At 43.2% G+C, this 18,194-nt stretch overlaps 1 protein-coding gene across 1 annotated transcript; it reads left to right on the plus strand.

The window, feature by feature from the left end:
• Positions 1-303: 303 nt before the first annotated feature.
• LOC310681557 (dynein axonemal heavy chain 3-like) lies at positions 304-7,467 on the plus strand. The gene is made up of 6 exons (XM_083449531.1): positions 304-405; positions 3,601-3,663; positions 4,362-4,548; positions 5,107-5,891; positions 6,267-6,353; positions 7,040-7,467. Exons 1-6 carry the CDS (start codon positions 352-354, stop codon positions 7,319-7,321), a joined length of 1,458 nt encoding a protein of 485 aa, XP_083305657.1. The 5' UTR covers positions 304-351; the 3' UTR covers positions 7,322-7,467.
• Positions 7,468-18,194: the final 10,727 nt, after the last annotated feature.

Genomic DNA, 18,194 nt, shown 5'->3' on the forward strand with positions numbered 1-18,194 from the left:
CTCTGTTGACACAAGTGCTACCCCCCCTTTCTTTCTTTTTAAATCACCACTCCAATCTTCTCTTAGCAGAGGGCGGATGAGATGTAAAGTGGACGCCTGCCAATTTTTAATTTTAAAACCGTCCTGGGGTGTAAAATTGTGTGATTGTTCTTGCTTAGGAGATCCTGAAGAAAAGAGCTTCTGGTTTTATTACTGGTCACGAGTGTGGGGTGAAAAAGAAAGAGAGACAGGGGTGTGGGGGGGGGGGATGACAGCAGTGGCCGCAAACATTTTAATCTCCTACCACGCTTAAATGCAAAGCCTGCAAGACCAGAAGCGTTTGTGGCTTGGTTTGGCAATTTTGTTGCTTTAATGCAAAGATCCAATTTAGCAGTTTCAAGTTCAGGGCCAAGGTCAAATATGCAGGTTAGTATATAAAGCCTTTAACAGCTTTGTCCCTAGTTTACTTGTGAGATTTCCTTATCCTATATATTCCCATGCAACTGCATGAATCTGTGGAACTGGCACTGTTACAAGTGCCACATAATACTTGATCCACATTTGTAAGAAATAAATATTTTCAGATGGAACTCCCAAGCAGGTACCTTCACTCTACACTTTTTGGAGCCTGCTAAAACCATCCATAAATGTAGAATCTTGACATACATTTTAATTTACTCCCTGCCCATTGTTGATCTTATTTATTTTTCAATGTTTTCAATAGTTGTTTCCCTTTTTTAAGATGATTTTATGGTTTTACTCTTTTTGTAAACTGCTTTGAGGTTTTCTTGCAATCAAGTGGTGTATAGATCTTGTGAAATAAATAAAAATAAATATACACCCAGATTTAGGCAAGCCCTATCAGGACCATGGACAGGTCCTGTAACCTCCAGGGGTTGCAGTTTTCTCTTGATTGTGGTTAATGGGTGGATGTTGTCTCAGCAAAGAGGTTGAGGTTGGCAAACCCTGCCCTGCAACTAGCCCTGCCTTCCCAGAGGAGCTGGCTGTGTTCTTTAAAGGGCTGTTGTCCACTTCCATAACTCCTAACATCTACAAGGCTGAAAGATGAAATGCTACTGGGGACTCATCCTAAGGGTTTGAGTCACCAACCCCACCTGAGCCCTCTCACAAAGCACCATCACAAATACCACCTGAGCACACTCACAAAGGGCCATCACAAACCCCAACTCAGCCGTCCCACAAAGCACCATCACAAATGCCACCTCAGCAGACTCACAAAGGGCCATCACAAACCCCACCTGAGCCCTCTCACAAAGGGCCATCACAAACCCCACCTCAGCCCACTCACAAAGGGCCATCACAAACCCCACCTCAGCCCACTCACAAAGGACCATCAGAAACCCCACCTCAGCCCACTTACAAAGGGCCATCACAAACCCCATAGTATATTGGGATTTGTGACAAAACTCCATCATCCCTAGTAATGCAAGGCCAGCTAACATATGGCTGCTTATTAAAATTGTCCCACTGTAGGTTCCAGTTTCCCCCTGTGCCCACTGTATTAGGGCTCCGGTCACCTTGTGAGCAGAGTCTTATTTAGTCTTCTGTTTTAATCAGAAGGTATCTCTGCATTCTCCATAAATATCTTACCATTTTCATTCCAATGCGTTGTTTCTGTTCCAAGGTGAATCTAACTATGGTAGGAGATTACTGGACGACAAGGACAGGCTTCTCCAGCTCTCTGTTCTTTCCAATTGCATATTGTAAAGATGCAGAAGTCCTGGAAAACTATCAGCTTTCTCCAGAGGGGGAATATTGTGTAAAAAGTCCGTTCTTTTGGGAGGAGTGGGTTTGTTGTTGAAGGCCTCCCAATCACCTTGACTGCACAACCGGGATTTGCTGGGATGTGGCTGAATCCCACCCAAGACTAACGCTGGTCTGGAAGTCCTCTTTACTTTGCTCCCAGTTTTCTTTCTTGGGTTGAGCCCAACTCTTTGCTTTGTCATTTCATTCAACTTCGCTTCTGGCTTTCCCCAGTTCCTACCTTGGCTTTCATTTTCAGGTCAGGGTCATGGCTTTGAGCCCCTGCATTGCAGGATGTTGAACTAGATGACCCTCTCTTCCATTCTAGCTCTATGATTCTTTGATTCTGTGACTTCGTCCATTCCTGTGTAAGGTCTTCCTTGCCCTCTGCCTTCCACTCTCTACCCCAGATATTAATCTTCTGGTGGTTTTAGGCCCCATCTGCAGCATACATTTAAAGCAATATTATACCTATTTACACAGTCATGAATTCCCCCTCTAAAATCCTGGGAACTGGAGTTTATTAAGGGTGCTGAGAGGTTAGTTCCTCTTCCTAGGGAACTCTGGAGCTTGCAGCTCTGTGAGGGGAAAACAGTTATTAGATTTTAGGCATATATTGACTGATTACAAAAGTCTGCTACCTTCAGTTGTATTTTAATTTTTCCCTTTTTTGTAAGTTGCTGTTTATTTGTCAGGATACACACACACATCCCTTTTTGTGTATTTTGTATGGGACAGGCAGCCACAGCAGCATAGAAAGCAGTAGGATAGATAAGGCGCAACTTCAAAGGAGAAGGCTATTACTGTAGTCAGTTGGACAGGAAGAAATGACAGTATTGGATATAGAAGAAAAGAGGATGCATCAAATATGAAACATGGACTGCATGTCTGAATAATTGTTCCACCCCTGAGCTTTTGCCATAACCAGATAGTAATATTGGCTCAGCTAATTAGGCCACAAAATACCTTACTGCACCAGCTCACTTGCCTTATGGATATGCTTTGCAGTATTCAAGCTTTTAGTTCCTTTAAGGTCAGAACTCAAAAGATGGAGATTCAAAGGGGGGCAACATATATCTCATGCAGTGAATGGGCTGGACACATTTTAGAGGACATTTTGGGGAAGAGTAACTCAGGCCTCTTACAATGATGTTTCCACAAATACCACACAAGAAACAATTCAGCCTTAGCAGAGATCAAAGAACAGGACTCTGCCTTTCTGCATTGTAGAATTTTCTGAAGGGATAAAGGACCTAAGTTGTGCTTTCAACATCTGCAAGAAAAAGGTTTCTTACTTGAGCCAGACCCTGTTGACACAAGAGCACAAAATACTTGGAGAAGTGTTCATAAGCTGCTGTTCCCCGCATCACCCTATTCAAATGAAACAGCTAAGGCTAACCTGTGTTATTCCTATGGCAGCCCGAGACAGACAGTTCCAATCCTCCCCTTTGCTTTACATCTGGCAGTACTTTCATTTTAACTTGTGGTTTTTTTCATTGCCATAACACTTAGACAAACCCCTTTTGCCATTCTTTAAATAGTGAATCAGTCGCAAGAGGTATTATTTGAAATAAAAATATCATTCTAGGCAAAACATTCATTTTTATCGCTGATATTTTGCCTAGCACTGACAATTTTAACTTTTCCCATCTTGGCATAATAATTCAAGACAGGGGTGCCAGATTACATCACAATCCAATGTTAAGTTTATATTGGGGTGATCTGGTGCACAGAGGGCATTTCAGCAAATGAGCTGCAAATAGGTAAGTTGTTAGGTGAACAGCCTGGGCGGGAAAGTGTTCTGGGATTTAAAAGCTGTTCTAAAAACAATATTCATCTGCTTTTCTTTTTTCATAGATTACGATGTCGATTTTCTGGATAATTCTCTTGGTGTCAATTTCTGGCACCAAGCATGCTGAGGTAAGAAAAAAAATGTGACTAGGGTAGGGCTTGCCGATACGAAGGTCTGCAGCTTGAATCCCCGCAACGGGGTGAGCTCCCGTTGCTCGGTCCCTGCTCCTGCCAACCTAGCAGTTCAAAAGCATGTCTAAGTGCAAGTAGATAAATAGGTACCGCTCTGGTGGGAGGGTAAACGGCGTTTCTGTATGCTGCTCTGGTTTGCCAGAAGTGGCTTAGTCATGCTGGCCACGTGCCCGGAAGCTGGACGCCGGCTCCCTCAACCAGTAAAGCAAATTGAGTGCCACAACCCCAGAGTCATCCGCGACTGGACCTAACAGTCAGGGGTCCCTTTACCCTTTACCTTTAAAGGTAAAACATTTGCATTCATTGCTAAAAATATCTAAAAATGCCCCCCCTTTCACTGGCAGAGGAAGAGGAGTGCAGGGGGAGCACACCACCCCCGGCAGCATGGTCCTGGCAGGGTGCCATTGCAGCTGCCCCCGCGCTGGGAACCCCTCCCCCACAGGCAGCGCTTCCCGCCCCCAGGACACACGCCCCGCCCCGCCTTCTCTCTGCCCCCCGGTACAGAGCATGAAGCTCCAGCATTGCCCCTTTTGTGGGTGGGGTCACAAGAGAGTGAGTGTGATGCAGTTAGCGTTAGGCCGGGGGAGACCAGGGCTATCAAATCCCTACTGAGAATATATTTGATGTCCTTACAGGAGGAGTGCGAGAGCGACCTGGTGGAGCGAATGCCCGCGCTGGAAGGTCCGTTTTCGGCTCTCCGTACCCTGAAGCTGACAAATTCCTCATTTGTCAACTGCATAAACGATCCACCAGGACCTGCCAAGTTGGGCATGGAAAATGTGGGAAAAAAGCCAGAAAGAAAACCTAATTCAACTGGAAGCGGTAATTTATTTTTTTAATCCTCTATTGGGAGGGGTTGTCATGTGTTTCTTTGTTGATACTGAGCATTTTCATCGTATCACTTTATATTATATATTCAGACATTCAACCAGTAGACTTTAGTCCATTAGGGCAAGTGGGGAACTGCCCTAAAAAGCTAAGCCTCTGCTTAGCCAGCCCCCATCTGCTCCTGTTCCTCCTTAGACCCAGTGTTGCTGTTATGGAACTCAGCAGGAAGGAGGGTGAGGACAAAGCCAGAATTAGCTCATTCTGCCTGTCATTGGCTCTAATTCCCTACCACTGTTGACTCTCCCGTATTCTGCCCTAAAAGTCCAATGGGCATCAGCCCCTCCCCCTTGCATTCAATGCAATAAAATGAACCATAGATGCAAGTGTCGTTTTATGACCTTATCCATTTCCTTTGGCTTAAGAATCACCTGGAAGCTCCAAAAACTCCTACAGGGGAAAGAACAGCAAGGTTGAAAAACTTCCAGATTTTTAAAATGAGATGTTTATATTTTGAAAACATTTTAATATATATGTATTTATTTGAAATTTCAGGTAGTTCCAAAATGGTTGTAAGGCATGTGAGATTCCTCGACTCCTTGAAGACTTCTGACAAAGAGAATTTCCTCCCAGCTATAATGAAGAGAAGTAGAGAGAAGTTGTGGACTTTCAGCCAGGTGGACTTTCAGCCATCTTTCATAGAGCCAGCTGTATCATCTGCCTGCAAAGGAATGTGCAAAGGAGTTGGATCCATCGAAGCGTACGACTGGGTGGCAATGGTGGTGGCCCCAAAACATCAAGAACTCAGGAAAGAGGAAGGGTTGCACACTCTACTGATGCAGAAACTCAATACGGACAGAGACGAACTAAGGAAAGTAATTGACCGCCTCCGGGACCTGAACAATGAACTTGAATCACTTGAAAACCGAAAGAAAGAGCTTGAAATCCGTATTGAGGAATGCTCTCATAAGCTGGAAAGGGCTGAAAAGATGAGCTTGGGAGGAAAGGAGGATAGGGGCATGGAAGCAGCAAGCTATAATCTTTCCATTATCAAGGCGTCTGACTCCACTTACGTAAGGACTTTGGAGAACGCCATCCAGTTTGGAACCCTAGACTTGCTTGAAAATAATGGCGAAGAAGAGTTGGGTGCCCTGTCAGAGCCAGTGCTGCTAATGGCAACTTTCAAACAGCAGAGTGTAGAGTACAGGAGACTGAGAGAGAACGTTATTGAGTACTCAAGCAATTTCAAGTTTTTACTCAATGGATTTCAAGTGGAATACTACTTGGAGGAGTCTGACCACGTCGCCAAGGAGCCCATGTCTCTGGTTATGTTGAAACAGGTAGATTTTATGGAAATTTGTATCTGTTTTCATTATCTTCTGTAACCGTTGCAAGCTCAGTATTATGAACAAGGCTGTTGAAAGACAATAGCTGTAGACACACCAAGGCCCATGACTTCCTCCAAAGAATCCTGGGCACTGTATCTTTCAGAGCTACAATTCCCAGCACCCTTAACAAACTACAGTTCCTGATTAGTTAGAAAGCAAAATCACTGGCAGATTCTGGTACATAGTTGCCCACTAAAATGTTGGTGCATTTTTGTCCTGATTTTTCCCCTGAATTTGAATATGATTATGAAATGTGGTGAACTGAAGAATGGGACAGTAAGGAATTAATATGTAGATGATGCCCCCTCCCTTGGTTGTCCTCCTTAGGTTGCAATTTCTGATGCCAAGGAGCAGCTAGTGGGTGCAGATGAAAAGGAAGCCAATGAAGCGGCCGCTATTGCCCAGGGTATTCAGGTAATTGTCCTGTGCAGCCTGGTGCTCCCTCCCCATTCTCTACTATGCCAAATTACCTGAGAGTAAGCCCCCTTGAACCCAAGAAGACTGAAAAAAGAGGCACACACAGGGCTGCACTGTCAGCACATGATGTGCCCTTCCACAGTTGCTCTTTAACTAAAGAGCCGCAATTAAGAGGGGATGTTCACACATGATGTTACTTAGAGGGGTTTCAACCCCTTGCCCACCCCCCAGTTCTGATCTGCCCATAGCTGTCAACTTTTCCCTTTTCTTGCGAAGAATCCTATTCGGAATAAGGGAATTTCCCTCAAAAAAAGGGAAACGTTGACAGCTGCCTCCCCAGGGTTGCTATTTACCCCAGAGTTAAAAGTAATATTGGGCAAAAATGCCCTCCTTTTGCGGGGTCACAAGTGAGTGAGTGTGATGCAGTTGAGTGTTAGGCCAGGGGAGACCAGAGTTCAAATCCACACTGAGTTCTAAAACTCACTGGGTGACCATGTTCCCATTGCAGCAGGGAGTGCATTTGACAGGTGGGGAACTGCCACCGAGAGGGCCCTCAATCAATACCAATCAAGGCACATCCAGTGGCAGCACCTGGAATAAGAAGGGAAAGGGTGGTTCTTGGAAAGTTATTGTTTCACTGGACTGTTCATCCTGACTATGTGGTATATTTGATATGATTCCAGGAGGAGTGCGAGGGAGACCTTGCCGAGGCAATGCCAGCCCTGGACCCTCCCATTTCGGCTCCCCTTGCCCTGAACCTGCCAAATATCTCCTTTTTCAAACCCATGCCAGATCCACCAATACCTGGCAAGCTGGCCATGGAGAGCGTGAAAGAAGGGGTCAGGGCCGTCGAAGAGCATGACTGTGCCGCAAATGTGGTGGCACCCAAACATGAACAACTGAGAGAAGCTGACGGTTTGCCCCCGATGAGAATGAATGAAACTACACATTCTGGGGAAGAATAACTCAGACCTCTTACAATGATGTTTCCACAAATACCACACAAGAAACAATTCAGCTTTAACAGAGATCAAAGAACAGGACTCTGCATTTCTGCCTTGTAGAATTCTCTGAAGTAATAAAGGAGCACCTAAGTTGTGCTTTCAAGGCATCTGCAAGAAAAAGGTTTCTTACTTGGGGCAGACTGTGTTGACACAAGTGCTACCCCCCCTTTCTTTCTTTTTAAAACACCCCTCCAATCTTCTCTTAGCAGAGGGCGGGTGAGATGCAAAGTGGACGCCTGCCAATTTTAAAATTTAAAACCATTCTGGGGTGTAAAACTGTGTGATTGTTCTTGCTTAGGCGATCCTGAAGAAAAGAGCTTCTGGTTTTATTACTGGTCACGAGTGTGGGGTGAAAAAGCCCTATCAGAACCATGGACAGGTCCTGTGACCTCTAGTGGCTACAGTTTTCTCTTGATTGTGGTTAATGGGTGGATGTTGTCTCAGCAAAGAGGTTGAGGTTGGCAAACCCTGCCCTGCAATTAGCCCTGCCTTTGCAGAGGAGCTGGCTGTGTTCTTTAAAGGGCTGTTGTCCACTTCCATAACTGCTAACATCTACAAGGCTGAAAGATGAAATGCTACTGGGGACTCATCCTAAGGGTTTGAGTCACAAACCCCACCTCAGCCCACAAAGGGCCATCAAAAAACCCCACCTCAGTCCACTCACAAAGGGCCATCACAAACCCCACCTGAGCCCACTCACAAAGAGCCATCACAAATACCACCTCAGCCCTCTCACAAAGCAGCATCACAAACCCCACCTCAGCCCTCTCACAAAGGGCCATCACCAACCCCACCTCAGGCCACTCACAAAGCACCATCACAAACCCCATAGTATATTGGGATTTGTCACAAAACTCCATCATCCCTAGTAATGCAAGGCCAGTTAACACCTGGCTGCTTATTAAAAGTGTCCCACTGTAGGTTCCAATTCCCCCCTGAGCCCACTGTATTAGGGCTCCGGTCACCTTGTGAGCAGAGTCTTATTTAGTCTTCTGTTTTAATCAGAAGGTATCTCTGCATTCTCCATAAGCATCTTACCATTTTCATTCCAATGCGTTGTTTCTGTTCCAAGGCGAATCTAACTATGGTAGGAGATTACTGGACGACAAGGACAGGCTTCTCCAGTTCTCTGTTCTTTCCAACTGCATATTGTAAAGATGCAGAAGTCCTGGAAAACTATCAGCTTTCCCCACAGGGGGAATATTTTGTAAAAAGTCCATTCTTTTGGGAGAAGTGGGTTTGTTGTTCAAGGCCTCCCAAAAACCTTTTACTGTACAACTGGGATTTGCTGGGATGTGGCTGAATCCCACCCAAGACTAACGCTGGTCTGGAAGTCCTCTTTGCTTTGCTCCCAGGTTTCTTTGTTTCTTGGGTTGAGCCCAACTCTTTGCTGTGTCATTTCATTCAACTTCCCTTCTGGCTTTCCCCAGTTCCTACCTTGGCTTTCATTTTCAGGTCAGGGTCATGGGCTTGAGCCCCTGCATTGCAGGATGTTGAACTAGATGACCCTCTATTCCATTCTAGCTCTTTGATTCTTTGATTCTGTTAACTTCATAACCCTCCATTCCTGTGTAAGGTCTTCCTTGCCCTCTGTCTTCCCCTCTCTACCCCAGATATTAATCTTCTGGTGGTTTTAGGCCCCATCTGCAGCAGACATTTAAAGCAATATCATACCTATTTACACAGTCATGAATTCCCCCTCTAAAATCCTGGGAACTGGAGTTTATTAAGGGTGCTGAGAGGTTAGTTTCTCTTCCTAGGGAACTCTGGAGCTTGCAGCTCTGTGAAGGGAACACAGCTATTAGATTTTGGGCGTATATTGACTGATCACAAAGTTTATTTGAGTCTGCTACTTTTATTTTATTTTTCCCCCTATTTTGTTTTATGTTGCTGTTTGATCAGTCAGGATACACACACACACACACACACACACAAACACACACTTTTGTTTATTTTGTATGGGACAGACATCCACAGCAGCTTAGAACGCAGTAGGATATGTAAGGCACAACCTCAAAGGGGAAAGCTATTATTATAATCAGTTGGGCAGGAAGAAATGACTGGATTGGACATAGAAGAAAGAAGAGGAGTCAAATGTGAAACATGGGCTGCCCATCTGAACCTTTCATAATATTCTAATTTTCTGAGATTGTTAATTTGGTGTTTTCATCAGCTGTACGCCATAATATCATAATTAATAAAGTAATAAAGGCTTGACATATCTCTCTTTGCATGTCATGCGTCTATCTCATATATTAGTTTCACCTTTTAAGTTGAATTACTGAAATAAATGAACTTTTCCATGATATTCTAATTTTCCGAGTTTCATCTGTACTGTATGTCCACCTTAGTTCTGGTTCTTCACTCCCAACTGAATCTCTTTCATATAAACTATTGAGGCCCCTTCTTTCTGGGGGATCTCTAAGTTGAGGTACTCCATTTTTATTCTTGGTTGGGAACCCCAGACAAGGAAAGACATTCTGTTTGCCTCCCCTGAAGCGGTTGTGTAGTGATATTTCTAGCTGTAGACTGTCATATCTGGAGAAGGTTGGGTGATTTGCTAGCTTAGCCATTTCTGGACTCTTGCCTTTTAATATTCGTTTTAAAGACTCAAAGGAGGGGTACAACTTCCCTTATGGCGATTCCTAATTATTTAAAACTAGCTGCTCAGAAATTCTAAGAAACAACAGCAATAATATCAGGACAGTCAGCACAGTTCTGAAATGCTCAGTCTCTCATCGTGGTTCAGAATGACATGCAGTTGTATTCAGACATCAATAAAAAACTTTCCCCTTGGTCTCAGGAACCATCATGCAAAATTCAGTTATAATAGCTTTTTAAAAATTCTAAATGCCTAGTAAACAGCTTTCCAAAATATATAGTAGATGCTACCATGACAATAAAAGGTAAAGGGACCCCTGGCCATTAGGTCCAGTCGCAGACAACTCTGGGGTTGCTACATTCATCTTTCTTTATTGGCCGAGGGAGCTGGCGTACAGCTTCTGGGTTATGTGGCCAGCATGACTAAGCCGCTTCTGGCGAACCAGAGCAGCGTACAGAAATGCCGTTTACCTTCCCGCCAGAGCGGTACCCATTTATCTACAGTGGTACCTCTGGTTGTGAACAGAATCCGTTCCGGAGCCCTGTTCGCAACCTGAAAGGAACACAATCCGCGTCTGTGCATGCGCTGGTTGCGATTCACCACTTCTGCACATGTGTGTGATGTCATTTTGCGTGTTTGTGCATGCGCTTTTATGCATGCGCAAGCGGCGAAACCCAGAAGTAACCCTTTCCAGTACTTCCGGGTCACTGTGGGACGCAACCTGAAAAGACATAACCTGAACTGAATGTAACAAGAGGTATGACTGTTTTTGCACTTTGTGCTTTCGAATTGCTAGGTTGGCAGGAGCAGGGACCGAGCAATGGGAGCTCACCCCATCACGGGGATTTGAACCACCGACCTTCTGATTGGCAAGCCCTAGGCTCTGTGGTTTAACCCACATCACCACCAGCATCCCTTGACATTACATTCTTCTTATATATTCATAGGATTACAGAATTGTAGAGTTCGAATCTCTACTAAAGCATTCCTGACAGATGGCCATCCAAGCTCTGCTAAAAACCCACCTATGAAGAAGAGTCCCCTACTTTTCAAGGGTGTCCTTTCCACTGTTGTAAACAGCTCATTTTGTTTGCAATAAATAGTGTAAACGCATTCATTGGCATAATAACCATTAGATTTTGTGTATACATAGCTTGAAAAGATAGCATAGAATATGCAAAGGTCAGCGGATTGGAGAGAGCTATTGTTCCTCACTCTGAAAGGAGAGGGATAAACAGACATGAAACTGTCTATGCAAAGAAGAAAGGGGAGGCAAGAGACTTGAGATTGTCACCTCTTGATGCTATTACTAATCTGCCAGCTTTGCACTGCTTCATGTTGTGGATTCTTCTCCCTATTGTGCTGGCAACTGTCCTTGACAGTGTGGAAAGAGTTCTGAGTGACCCGGTAGCTGTACGCCGGCTCCCTCGGCCAGTAGAGCGAGATGAGCGCCGCAACCCCAGAGTCGGCCTCGACTGGACCTAATGGTCAGGGGTCCCTTTACCTTTACCCTCTGTGAAGACTTCAGGGAACATAATAATGAATAATTTTGTTGTGTACATGAGCCAGCTTGGTGCCCCTGTTAAAAAGAAACAGATTTCAAATGCCCCTGGTCTTCTTTAGGACCCTAAGAGATGGGAAATATTTTAAGCCCTCTATATATCCATCCATTCATTCTTGATCCTAAAAAAAAAATAGCTTTTAAGTCCTCACTGTGCATCAAATCCTTTGGGTCTCAAATATATATACAGTGGTGCCCCGCAAGACGAATGCCTCGCAAGACGGAAAACCCGATAGACGAAAGGGTTTTCCGTTTTGGAGGTGCTTCGCAAAACGAATTTCCTATCGGCTTGCTTCGCAAGACGAAAATGTCTTGTGAGTTGCTGCGATTTTTTTCCGCTCCCCACCCCCTTTTTCTAAGGCACTAAGCTGCTAATAGCCTTTTAGCAGCTAATCCGCTAATCCCTTAAGCCTTTAATAGCCGCTAAACCGCTAATAGCACTAATCCGCTAATCCGCTAATGGGGTTGCTTCGCAAGGCGAAAAAACCGCTAGACAAAGAGACTCACGGAACGGATTCTTTTCGTCTTGCGAGGCACCACTGTACAATGAAGCATGGGATGGAATGATGGCGAAATTTTTGAAACAACAATAGGTTGTTGTTTCACTCAAGGTATGGTGGATAACAGCAGGCTTCCTCAACCTTGGCCCTCCAGATGTTTTGAGACTACAATTCCCAGCATCTCTGACCACTGGTCCTGCTAGCTAGGGATCATGGGAGTTGTAGGCCAAAAACATCTGGATAACAGCAACAACCAGGGGAAAGAAAGACATAACATCTTACAAGCACAGGAAGAAACACCACAGACAGAATAACTGTCACACACAGGAAGAATAAGAATATAGTTTGAGTTCCTCACTTGTAGTTTTACAAGTCATTTAATGTGTCAACATGAGTAGAAGTTATGAATATAGCAGTTGTTGTATAATGGATTATTATTATGACCGGAATGTAATGGAAATTAATAAGATTTTGGAATGCAGACATAAAGCAAATCATCAAGCCATCAATTCTACCATGTGGGGGGCCACCATATCTAAATTACATAATTTGGTATTTGAACTATTGGCATTAATAATTGTATTATAAATTGGTATTGTTATAATGAGGCTATTATTGGATTGTAATTGAAAACAAATAAAAATTATTATCAAAAGGAGATGAGAGCTTGTTTGTCTCAAATTAGACCAAATATAAATGATATTGCCTGGCCAAAGCATGCTTACAACTCTCACTGAGTTTGTATACATAGCTAAGGTACATTTATGTAAGGGGCTTGTTTATAATTATATTTTGGGAATGATCCATGTTCCTATGTAGCTGCATTGTTTTATACTTTCTGGGTGTCCTGTTATCATTTTATAAAGTAGTTGTGTTCTACGTTATAAATCAAGCACTACAAGGAGTTGTTTCGTTTTGTTTTCCAGTGTATCTCCTATCAATAATAACATTCAGTGTGGCTCAAGAAAATTTTTATTCTGAAAGCGTGAGACTTATAGGGAAAAGGGGTGGGGAACCTCCCATATTTAGTTTGAGGGGTGGTATTCCTATTCTTCTTCTTCTCTTGTATCATACTTCTAATGCTTGACTTTGAGCCAAATGTTTCTATCTACATAAAAGACTTACTCTTTTATATAGAAAAGCAGGCTTTCATTCAGCATATCTGATAAAGCTTAATAAACTATGGATAGAAGTTAACCTTTTGTTTCCATTAAATTCTTATTTCATTTTAAACTGAGTTTTCTTTTAAGCAATATAATATAACTGAAATTATATATATATATATATATATATATATATATATATATATATATATAATAATATATAATTTATATATATATAATAATAATAATAATAATATAATATTATATATATATATATATATATATATATATAATATTAATATATGTGTGTGTGCACTGACCCCTCTCACTCTCCAGGCTTCAGTGAAAGCCTGCATTCGCTCCATAGGATGCACACACATTTCCCCTTCATTTTGGGAGGGGGAAAAGTGCATCCTATAGAGCGAAAAATACGGTAATTCTTCTTTCCTTTTTCTTTTCCAATGATTCCTTTCTATCCTGGCAAGCTACATGTTGTGCACGAATAATGCAGAATGAAGTCCTAATGGTTTTGTGATTGGTTTAAAGAAAAGCAGCCCCTCAATTCTGAATTTGAGGGTTCGACAAGGGAGGAGGTGTCTTATCCTGTCTCAGGTGTCTGGGGTTTTTTGGTCTACTTCCCCACCCCACCCGGGGTTTGAGATGCAAGTTTTCAAAGGTAATGTTACATTTAGAATCCCAGGAGCAAATGCAGCTTGGAAAGGTTGATTTTGAGCAGAAAAACAGCTATCAGGGAAAGGATTAAGTACCTCTCTGATCAAAACTGCAGCCCCCTGAGGGTGTTTTTCATTTCAAAAACTTGTCAAAGTTGCATTCACATATAGTTTGCTGTTATTGTGCCTCTGTTTTCTTTCTAGGTTTTCTGATTCAATAACTTTGCACTTTTGCTTTTTCTCAAAAAAAATCAGGGTAGGCTTGTGAAAAGTTGCTAAATGACACAGAAAAGTGAGAAAGTCTCACTCTAAACTTTTCCTGGTCCAAGTACCAGCTGAAGGTTCTTCATTGGATTCATAGAGTAACTATCTTTTAGTAGTCTAAGGAGAAGGGAAGTGACAACTTATGAAACTTTGCAGATCGTAGCCCATGGCCTGCCTGTACACCATTGACTGGTTGTTTTGTGGAAAGGTAACCAAAACCAAAAACCAAAAAACCCAACCTGGAAATGATTTGGCAAAAGCAAACAAACATCTACTTCCTGTGTATTCTGCAATCTAAAACTTCTAATCCAAATATAAGGCCAAACAGCAGTTCAAAACCAAGATCTTGAGCTCCCTCCAAAACAAACAAACAAACAAACAAACAAACAAACACTATGTTGTCTACAGTTAAGGTAAACCCTGGATGGTTAAGTCTAGTCGAATCTGACTATTGAGTGCGGTGCTCATCACGCTTTCAGGCCGAGGGAGCCGGCATTTGTCTGCAGAAAGTTTTTCTGGGTCATGTGGCCAGCATGACTAAACCACTTCTGGTGCAACAGGACATTGTGATGAATGCCAGAGTGCACGGAAGCACCATTTACCTTCCTATTGCAGCAGTACCTATTTATCTACTTGCACTGGCATGCTTACGAAATGCTAGGTTGGCAGGAGCTGGGACAAAGCAACAGGAACTCACCCTGTCGCATGGATTTGAACTGCCAATCTTACTATCAGCAAGCCCAAGAGGCTTGGTGGTTTAGACCACGGCGCCACCCGCGTCCCGTTGTCTACGGAGCATGCTTTAACAAGGGGGATCAGGGAAGATAGAAAATTGCACCAGACTCCTTCAAGAAAGGAAAGCAGTTCTGTCAGCTGAAGGTGCCAGTCCTTCCACTGGGATGATCTAAATCTCAAAGCTATGATAGCATGTGGCATCTATCATTTTTGTAGCTCTGAACAGCACCCGTAAACCATCATTTTATCTTGTCATTGTTTTTGTCTTATACGTCTTGATCCTTTGGCTCTTTGAGTCACTTAAAGGAAATGGATGTCAAAGTTCATGACAAAAATGCTACGTGTAATGTAGAAATGTACACTGTTGCAGGCCAAAGGACCTGCTGCTTCCTGAGTAACATGGAGAGAGGGAGAGGAAAACAGAGAGAAACATAGAAAGAGAGAGCGAGATCTTTTGCACATTGAATTGGGCAAATGCATAATGTTTTATCCACTTCAACAACATATATAAATGGTGTAATCTGGCTGCTAGCGACTTCTTTTTGTATCATAAAAGAGGTCATTTTGAACAATTCTGCCTAACAATGTTCGAGCACTAAAAGCTGCCACTGTGTCAGGAGGATCAATTGCAAAAAAAGGAAAGGGCTCCCATGCCTTTAATAGCTGAGTGAAAGACAGAAAGTTGGCCAGTTCAGCTTCTTCATGAAGAGCTGAGAAAAATGAAGGCATTATTTCAGGATTCAGTAGGTGGAGGTGGGTGAGCAGTGGGGGTGGAAGAAAGGAGGGAGATTTCTGCTGGGAGGCAAGATTCTCGAAAAGACTGAAAAGCCAGCATACCCTATATATCCAATATAAAATTGAAAAGAAACAAAATACAGTGGTACCTCTGGTTATGAACTTAATTCGTTTTGGAGGTCCATTCTTAACCTGAAACCGTTCTTAACCTGAGGTACCACTTTAGCTAATAGGGCCTCCCGCTGCCGCAGCGCGATTTCTGTTCTCATCCTGAGGTAAAGTTCTTAACCTGAGGTACTACTTCCGGGTTAGCGGAGTCTGTAACCCAAGGTGTTTGTAACCCGAGGTACCACTGTAGTGTAAGAGCATTTGTAAGACTCTTGGATTGGGGGTTTGTGGGGTGCTGCTGTCGCTGTTTATTGTCTCTTTGTTTTAGATGTAGGTGGAAAATGTTTGGTTTGGTTGTGTTTTTTATGTTTTATTTATTGTTTATGACTACTTTAGTTATGTTGCAGTTACATATATTTTCATGCTGTAAGCTGTCTTGTGCATGGTTTGAACTGTGGGAATGCAGCAAACACAATTATGTATGTATGTATTTGTTGTAGTTATTATTTTATACCTCAGAAATGAATCAGCTACAGTGAAAAAAGCAAGTGAATCATCCAGAGAGCAGTTTGGGGGTATACTTTGTCATAGAAACTAACCTTCCAATGAGTAGGCAGTCTCCCAAACACCAGCACCAGGTATAAGGGGTGCATAGTCATTAAGGATGGTTTCCTGGAGGAAAGCCTGTGGTCTAAACCACTGCGCCTCTTGGGCTTGCCGATCAGAAGGTTGGTGGTTCTAATCCCTGCGACGGAATGAGCTCCCATTGCTCTGTCCCAGCTGCTGCCAACCTAGCAGTTCGAAAGCATGCCAGTGCAGGTAGATAAATAGGTATCACTGTGGCGGGAAGGTAATTAGCGTTTCCGTGAGCTCTGGTTTCTGTCATGGTGTTCTGTTGTGCCAGAAACAGTTTAGTCATGCTGGGCACATGACCCGGAAAGCTGTCTGTGGACAAATGCCGGCTCCCTCAGCCTGAAAGCAAGATGAGTGCTGCAACCCCATAGTTGCCTTTGACTGGACTTAACCATCCAGGGGTCCTTTACCTTTTACCTTTACCATGGAGGGAAAGTCTAACAATGGCTACTAGTCATAATAGGCCAACCTAAAGTGTAACTAAAATTTCATTACCACCCACCCAATGCACGGAGTACGTATTGGGAATAAGTGCATAAAAAAGGACACCAACAGTGGCAGATGAAGTACAACAAATCTTAGGGAATCAGATTACAATGAAATTAAGAGGGGAAATTGTAGGCAAGATGGGCCATATCCCCAACCAGTATCATATCCTGATAGAAAACGTAAGACTTTTCCAGGTAAAAACTGGACACCAAATGATAGAACCTTATACAAAAACATGGTTCGATGCAGAGTGTCGGAAAAGTAAACAAGCCTTGATAAAAGCACCAAGAACCCAAAGGAAACATATATCTGATGATAAAATTAAAAAGTTTTTAACACAGAGAAGCTTATAATGGTTCTTCCAGGAGCAGAGGAATACGATATTCTGAATACCAGATGTTGAGGGAGAACAGTGAAGAGGGTTATTGGCTTCACGTCTTGCTTGTGGGTTTCTCAGAGCTATTTGGTTGACCATTGGAAAGCAAGATGCTAGACTAGATAAGAGCTCTGTTCATCCACAACTTGGATCTTCTAAGGATTTATTTATTTATTTTGTTGTTGTTTAGTCGTTTAGTCGTGTCCGACTCTTCGTGACCCCATGGACCAGAGCACGCCAGGCACTTCTGTCTTCCACTGCCTCCCGCAGTTTGGTCAAACTCATTCTGGTAGCTTCGAGAACACTATCCAACCATCTCGTCCTCTGTCGTCCCCTTCTTGTGCCCTCCATGTTTCCCAACATCAGGGTCTTTTCCAGGGAGTCTTCTCTTCTCATGAGGTGGCCAAAGTATTGGAGCCTCAGCTTTACGATCTGTCCTTCCAGTGAGCACTCAGGGCTGATTTCCTTAAGAATGGATGCGTTTGATCTTCTTGCAGTCCATGGGACTCTCAAGAGTCTCCTCTAGCAGCATAATTTCAAAAGCATCAATTCTTCGGCGATCAGCCTTCTTTATGGTCCAGCTTAGCTACTAGTTTTAATGCAAAAGCCTAGATATTTATTTCTTGCTAGCTGATACCACAGAATCACATCCCTATTTTTCTACAAAGAAGGCACAGAAAGGTATCCTGATAGCCCATTACTCTGGAATTCTTTTCCTCCAGAAAACAGAAGTCTCTGGGGGAAAGGAAAGTGATGTTTATTCAAGCAGACATGCAGTGATCAGGAAGTCATTGCATAAAGTTAAAGTTGTCTTGTCTGCTCTCTAACTCTCCGCAGCATACCTAACCCAGAGTAACCTCTCTAATATACCATAATGATCGCTCAATATCTTGCAGTTTAACTTGCATTTCCCAGAGGACTTATATAGACAGAGCTTGTTTACACATTAAACCAGTGCTCCAACATCTGTACTGCCTTTCCAGGCACAGTGCAAGCTGCTAGTTTTTTAACCCACCAAGCCCTGAAGAGTTAGGCGCAGCCATTTCAAGCTGCTCTG

This window comes from Podarcis tiliguerta, assembly GCF_965153285.1.
Source record: "Podarcis tiliguerta genome assembly, chromosome: 7".
In the NCBI taxonomy this organism is placed as follows: Eukaryota; Metazoa; Chordata; class Lepidosauria; order Squamata; family Lacertidae; genus Podarcis; species Podarcis tiliguerta.